Source organism: Notolepis coatsorum (assembly GCF_963971535.1).
Source record: "Notolepis coatsorum genome assembly, chromosome: 6".
Taxonomy (NCBI): Eukaryota; Metazoa; Chordata; class Actinopteri; order Aulopiformes; family Paralepididae; genus Notolepis; species Notolepis coatsorum.
This window is the reverse complement of record NC_140170.1, coordinates 67,303,917-67,311,660: the sequence shown is the minus strand read 5'-3', so window position 1 is coordinate 67,311,660 and position 7,744 is coordinate 67,303,917. Positions and strand designations below refer to the sequence as shown.

Below are 7,744 nucleotides of genomic sequence, written 5' to 3'. Positions count from 1 at the left end.
CTATATAAATGCACCATTTGCCATTTACAGTCAAACATCTAGTGTCTAGTGGCCACGTCTAAAACACTTATAACAAATCAAATCATACATATGAAGCTGAAAGAAATGCTACTTATGACATTAACATTCCCCAATAAGAAATTATTGACTGAATTAAAATTGTACTGTATCTTTAAATCATATTTAAGTCATATTTTGCATCTTCAATTGCATTTCTAAGATTTAGTGCACTAATCCATATAAGATCATAATGGTATTTTTCTCTCATCTATACATGGGAATCAATAAACACTAAAACAACACATTGATCCATAAAGAAAATTAAAAGACCAAAGATAGTTAGACTTTGTATTTATTCACACAAAACATAATACATTTTCTTCAATAAGGCAACACAATATATATATATATACATACAATGATTTATATATGAATACCATATTTAGATTTGATGTTGTTATTTCTCACCTAACAACATGTCATTCATTACAGCGCTAGCAAATAAAAAATAACCATTTAGCAAGTAATGTAAAAGAGTACCAAATGCTTAAAACTTCAAGTCTCCATATTGTTAGTACATCCGATGTAACAATACTTTGCTCAGCGTGGTATATTGTGGTCGTATACCCGCAACTTTAGTGTTGTGAAAGCAGCTACAAGATTTTGGCACCAACGTTTATGACCAAATATAATATCAAATGACTAATAACTCCAATAAATTGCAATATAATCCGTGCAATGAACTCTTTGTTTAATTGACCTATCTCAAATCCTGTCCTCTTTTATTGATCTGTCCAATCACAACCGTCGCTTCTCTCGGACAACAAACGACAAACGAGGGAAGCGGCGGTTCTGATTGGAGGATCAAGAAAAAGAGGGCAGGGTTTGAGATCAATCGCAGGTCAATCGCTCATCTGATGCCATATGATCCTATTCATGTAGCTGTTGTACATGTGATCATAAGGAGTAACCCTGTTCCCTTTTCTTCTCATTTAGTAGCGTAAGATACAGAGCAGCGTTGGCCTTGGAGTTAGCCATAATATGTGTCTTTGTTGGACCAAATTAAACACCAAGTGCTGTACTTATGAAAAATATATTTTTTGGCAAAGTAAAATTGAGACTGCAAAAGCTTGCTTTGTTCAGTGTTAAGTCTTTCCACAGTATAGAGAGCAAATGGAATGTAATGTATAAAGTAAAAAATATTATAACAAAATAATATTAGACCAGTTGAACAAACGTGTTAAACTCAATATTATTTCTTTTCACAGCTGCTAAAAGATTCCACGATAATTTACAAAAATAGAATTCTATTCTGCATAACAAATGACAATATCGATTAGTATTGAATTAAAAGATGAGGCGACACAAAGTGTGACGTGAGTAAACCGCTCGTACGGCTACTCGGCTAGTGACTAACTGGACTGACGGAAGAAAATTATCAAGCGATAGTGGATCATGAAGTGACATCACCGATAACTACTGGAGCTGTTGGCACACGTACAGAACGGCTGTTCCACTGGTCTCAGGTCAGCTGTTGGGACATGTACAGTACAGAACGGCTGTTCCACTGGTCTCAGGTCAGGTTCAGGGTTCCTACTCATTTCAACTGTTCAATGTCCATGATTTCTCGATGTGAAGCTCACCTGGATTACTGGTGATGTCACAGACTCGCCCGCTTGACCGGTAAACTCACAGGAAATCTACGACACTGACACATGTCCTTGTTCCATAAGTTTTCCACGACGAGCAACTCGATTTTCATTGTCGATATTTTTCATCGTCTACATTCAATTGCAACATTACATTATCGGATGGATCATTTTACTATTCGAGGCTTTATTTCTGTCCAGCTCGAACAATCACTTGGGACTATACTATTCAGGAAATGTGTTCAAGCCTGTGTTTTCTTGGGTTATTACTCCTTCAAAAGATTACTAGATCTATTGGATCTACTAGATCTAAAGTGTTTGACTAAGTGAAAAACAAAAGATTAGGAACGAATTCCCATGTATATTACTTTCCATAACTTTTCCAGGCCTAAATTCCAGAATTCCATGAGTCGTGGTTTTCCTTGACCGTAGGAACCATGCCTGTTTCCAGAACGCACACAAACTAAAGCAAACTGAGATAAGAGTATAGTTTGTTGCTATTGTTGTTTCACTGTTCTTTGTTGTGTTTTGATCAGTGTTTTTCCAATTGTCAAATAAAGAGTCCGAAGCGAGTCTGAACGCCAGTGGTTACCACACAGCTGCCGGGCGTCTAATGTTGGAGGTGGACTGTGTGGCGTCCCGCAGGGTCGTATCAAGGTGAGTACGTGCAGCAATGTGAAAACGCTGCACCAAAGCGTCTTTCAAAACACATACTGCACATATTTTAGACATACCGCTGATAAGGCCATGAAGTGATTGTGGCAATCAGAAAAAACGAAAACATTAACTCTCAGGTTCATATCAGGTGTATATTATGTATATTCCCTGGCCTAGCTGAGCCTTGCAGTTGGACCTCAGAGTGCCAGGCCAGCGGGCTGGTTGACATGTTGGGATTAGGGATGCATGGAGACCAGTGTTTCCGGTAAACTAAAAGTACACAGCGTACCAGTCCGACCCGTTACTTCTACTGAGCCGAATAATAAACCATTTGTTTGCAGTCGTTGGCCTAACATTATTTTAGGATCTGGCGCTCTTCTATGTGCCAAAAAGACAGAAAATAAAATTACTTTTCTACGATTTTTCACATGTTACGTGGCACTTGGTATTGGATTTTAATACTGGGACAATTCTTCGATACCCTGTTTTGGCCTGGTTCTGGCTCTGATAACCAGTACCAGTATCAGTATTAGTATTAGTGCATCTCTATATTTGTTCGGATCAGGGGGGGTGGAGAAACAATTCCTTCTGTCCCCTTACTGTAGACATCCTACAATAGATGACTCCCTTCTCGTTCACACGCATGCACGTTCGCTCACATACACACTACACACACACACATACCAGTACACACATGTGCCAGGGATGGGCATTTTCAATAATTTTCATAGATCTATTAAATGCATTATTGATCCATGGCTGTAAAAAAGAAAAACGTGTTTGCCTTCTCCGAGTGTAGTGTCAGCTGAAGTAAGGAGGAATATGCAGGAAGTAACCCAAAGCCTAAAGAGAGGCTAAGCACAGATTCACTTTAGAGGAGAGCCACCCCGCTAAGCACTTGTGGGTTTCTTCCTGCATATCCTTCTTTTCTTTTATTGTTGTTTTAATTATGGCCAAATAAACTTCGAACACGAATTGGTAATCTGTTAATCTGGTAATTCACCTTTTTTTTGAATTTTTTGTATCTGTCGAAGTTTGACATATTTAAATCTCTCCGGTCATAATGTCCTGTGAAAATCATTTCCGAATGGGCCAAACTGGCCATGGTAGCCTGCTTGATCCCAGAGTTAAATAAATGGAGATACCCTCCCAGCTAGAGCCGTTGCCTGCGTTGTTGAGTGGGGTTTAATATGGTAGATGGAGGTAAATGGAGAGCGACCAGCCAAAGCTCAGTTCAGCACCACGGACAGCACCCATCCATCCACACACACACTGCAGCTTCGCTACAAAGAAACAAGAGAATCTCTCCAGTTATTTAACTACACTCGCAGAGTTCTGAGGGTCTCTCCATTTATTTAACTCGACTCAACAACACAGAGGCTACAGTCTGAGTCCTCCGTCGACATCATTACGACTAGGCTAGTCTGACACTCGACTTCAGAATCAAGTTATGCACGAGAGTCTATATTTGGAATATAATGTATAATTAAGCAGTAATATTATATATCTACATGCCTTTATGATGTATTTTTTTATATAGCTTATCAACAAACACATTATTAAGCTCAATAAACACAGAATATATTTGACCATTTGTCCGGGACATTGAAATCTTCCCGGATACGTGGACCGGCACCGGTTCCTGATTGGTGGATCCCTGTGCCACTGCTACCAACCTGTAGCATGTAGGCTATCAATCCATCACTGCTAAACGGTTGTAGAAATTTATGAATCGCTCAACACCTTTTGTCACCTTGTATGATAACCTACAATAAAAACCTTTATGTTTTATGATAACATTTTATGGTATTATGCCGAACCTGGGGTGACAGGGCGTTCTTTGTTGCTGCCCCCTCTCTGTGGAACCCACTTCCAATCCACATAAAAAAATACCACAACACTGTCGACATTCAAAACAGCTTCAAAACCCTCCTCTTCACACAGGCTTTCCCTCCTAAACTGCTGTCACCCCCCATGTTTTGTCTCTTGTTGACACAGATCTAATTTAAGTATCTATTGTAATAATTTTGTCATTATTAAAGCCTCGCTCCAGAAGCTTTAATGAGATGTCAGTGAAAGGCAGTCAGTGGATTTGGTTGAAGATAAATAATGTCAGCTGGGGGCCAAAGTAAACAAAGGGTAAGAGTATTCCTTTTCTTCTCTGTTGTTGCCGTTTCATGTGTGATATTGGCATCAGGAATTGTATTTTTGACATAGGATAACAACGGAGGTTCGGTGTGTGGATATCATGGATGAAGTGAATAGTCAAGAGGGGTTTTAAAGTATAGAAACATTTATCAATTAGTGTTGTAGCAAGTCAAAACCCATTTTGGTTACTCAAAAGATTGATTTATCATGCCCATCCCTGACAGAGACACACACACACACACACGCACACCTCAGCTGTAGTTATAGGTGAAGTTGTACGAGCTTGGCTCCTTTGGCACAGGAGGCGGAGCCTCTGGAATGGTGATGTTCTCCAGGTCGAGGAGGCGGAGCTTCATCTCCATGCTGATGAGGGTGTCGAGGTCGCTGCGTGTGAGGTCACTGGCCATCTCGCGGCCCAGGAGCGCACACAGCCCGTCAGTCCAGATACAGTACTGGTAACAACACACACACACAGCCTGTCAGTCCAGATACAGTACTGGTAACAACACACACACACAGCCTGTCAGTCCAGATACAGTACTGGTAACAACACACACACACAGCCTGTCAGTCCAGATACAGTACTGGTAACAACACACACACAGCCTGTCAGTCCAGATACAGTACTGGTAACAACACACACACAGCCTGTCAGTCCAGATACAGTACTGGTAACAACACACACACACAGCCTGTCAGTCCAGATACAGTACTGGTAACAACACACACACAGCCTGTCAGTCCAGATACAGTACTGGTAACAACACACACACACAGCCTGTCAGTCCAGATACAGTACTGGTAACAACACACACACAGCCTGTCAGTCCAGATACAGTACTGGTAACAACACACACACAGCCTGTCAGTCCAGATACAGTACTGGTAACAACACACACACAGCCTGTCAGTCCAGATACAGTACTGGTAACAACACACACACACAGCCTGTCAGTCCAGATACAGTACTGGTAACAACACACACACAGCCTGTCAGTCCAGATACAGTACTGGTAACAACACACACACACAGCCCGTCAGTCCAGATACAGTACTGCTAACAACACATACATACAAACAAACGAACAAAGGGAAGGACATCATCTTCATACATGTGTCTAAAATGGATTGTTCAGAGGGGTCTGTGGGGGGAGGGGGGAGGGAGGATGGGGGACGTCAGCTTACCTCATATTTGTTGGGAGCTATGAAATTGAGGGTCTCATCAGGGTCGTAGAGAACTGAGAAGGCGAGCTCCAGCACCTCCTGAAGACAAGGTCAGAGGTCACACAAGAACTTACATCAGTTATCATTCTAATCTTTAAATCACCAGGGCTTTCCCTAAACAATGGTATAGTATATAGACTGTTAACCTTCCACAGTGTGGTAGTGAAAGGGTTGTAGTGTGGTAGTGAAAGGGTTAACCGTCTGTAGTGTGGTAGTGAAAGGGTTAAACGTCTGTAGTGTGGTAGTGAAATGGTTAACCGTCTGTAGTGTGGTAGTGAAAGGGTTAAACGTCTGTAGTGTGGTAGTGAAAGGGTTAACAGTCTGTAGTGTGGTAGTGAAATGCTTAACCTTCTGTAGTGTGGTAGTGAAAGGGTTAACCTTCTGTAGTGTGGTAGTGAAAGGGGTAACCTTCTATAGTGTGGTAGTGAAATGCTTAACCTTCTGTAGTGTGGTAGTGAAAGGGTTAACCTCATGTAGTGTGGTAGTGAAAGGGCTGACCTTCTGTAGTGGTAGTGAAAGGGCTGACCTTCTGTAGTGGTAGTGAAAGGGTTAACCTCATGTAGTGTGGTAGTGAAAGGGCTGACCTTCTGTAGTGGTAGTGAAAGGGTTAACCTCATGTAGTGTGGTAGTGAAAGGGCTGACCTTCTGTAGTGGTAGTGAAAGGGTTAACCTTCTGTAGTGTGGTAGTGAAAGGGTTAACCTAAGAACCTTTGTGTGGAACACTGGACAGGAGGAAAGGATGACAGCTGAGTTGAATCTAGTATAAGATCATAATACCTTGTTTTGTTTCAGTGCACTCTTCTCCTTCATGTGGGGGCAATCCTTCCCCGTCACCACAGACTTGATGTCTGATACAGGGACTGCAATGAAGAAAAAGCAGACATTGGAAAAATTGCTTTTGTTAAAGTGTCATTTTATCATTTTGCTGCTATTTATGTGTGAACCCGAGAACTAACTTGAGAAGGAATATCTTATCTTAGCTTAGCTTAGCTTATCTTGAGAGTGTTTCACAACCCCGGGGCACAGGTGATCCATTTAAAGCCCCATTACAGAATTTCAAAAGTACACGATCACCCGTGAGAAAGCCATCTTGTTTTCTTTGTTGCCTTGTTGCAGGTACAAGGTTTTTGCACAATAGCAACAACATTTTCTATACCAGCAAGGGTCAGTTTCATAAGGTGTGTTAGAAGATGCAGGCAATTAGTGAGACAGTACAACAAAGTTCAATGCTGTATAAACTGTGTATATATATTGTGACGACCCCCACTCTACCTGCTAATGGGTGACTCACAGTGGGTGGCTCGTTAAACCAATGAGACTCACCTGGGTAGTGAGAGCTGCCTGCACCGCGGGATTTTTTCCCGTAGCCTCTGTTTCCGATGACGCTCTCTGATTGGCTAGGCCGCGTACAGCGAAGAAGAAAATACCCTCTCTGATTGGTTTAGCTCCGAAGGGTCTCTTCCGCCTTGTACATATATTCTCTGCTTCAAAGTGGTTATGCTTAGGCATTCTTTTGAAGTGGTTATGCTTAGGCATTCTTTCGAAGTGGTTATGCTTAGGCATTCTTTCGAAGTGGTTATGCTTAGGCATTCTTTCGAAGTGGTTATGCTTAGGCATTCTTTCAAAGTGGTTATGCTTAGGCCCTCTTTCGAAGTGGTTATGCTTAGGCATTCTTTCGACGTGATTATGCTTAGAGTTAGGGTTAGCCAATCGGAGAGCGTCTTTTTCTTCTTCGCTGCAATCAAAGAGTGTCTTCGCTCACAGAGGCTACGTAAAAAAATCACGCGCCTGCACCAATATTTATGTTTTCCCTGTCTAAACTCCCTCTGTCTGCTTCTCCACTCCTAGGAACAGGTTGTCCAGCACCCATTTGATTCTGTGATATTGGAATTCTACTACTTACACCACACCACACACGCACCACACCACACTTTCTCACTCATCCACACACTGCATTCACCAATGACTCTTATACAAACTATTTTGTTGTTTATGTCAATTATTCTTTTGGTTAGATAGGATTAAATAAATTATTTTGTTAAATTGCTATCACGTGTGGACTCCCT

General features: G+C 41.5%; 1 protein-coding gene across 3 annotated transcripts in view; it reads right to left on the bottom strand.

Moving 5' to 3' along the window:
• Positions 1–334: 334 nt before the first annotated feature.
• The window catches only part of elmo2 (engulfment and cell motility 2), a 62,116-nt gene continuing 54,706 nt past the window's right edge, over positions 335–7,744 (bottom strand). For all 3 annotated transcript variants that reach the window (XM_084317165.1, XM_084317166.1, XM_084317167.1), the window contains 3 exons: positions 6,456–6,538; positions 5,640–5,717; positions 335–4,906 (listed from right to left, as the gene is read on the bottom strand). In XM_084317165.1, the coding sequence (XP_084173291.1) occupies positions 4,706–4,906; positions 5,640–5,717; positions 6,456–6,538 (362 nt within the window). In that variant the 3' untranslated portion in view covers positions 335–4,705. The remainder of the gene's footprint in view (positions 4,907–5,639; positions 5,718–6,455; positions 6,539–7,744) is intronic.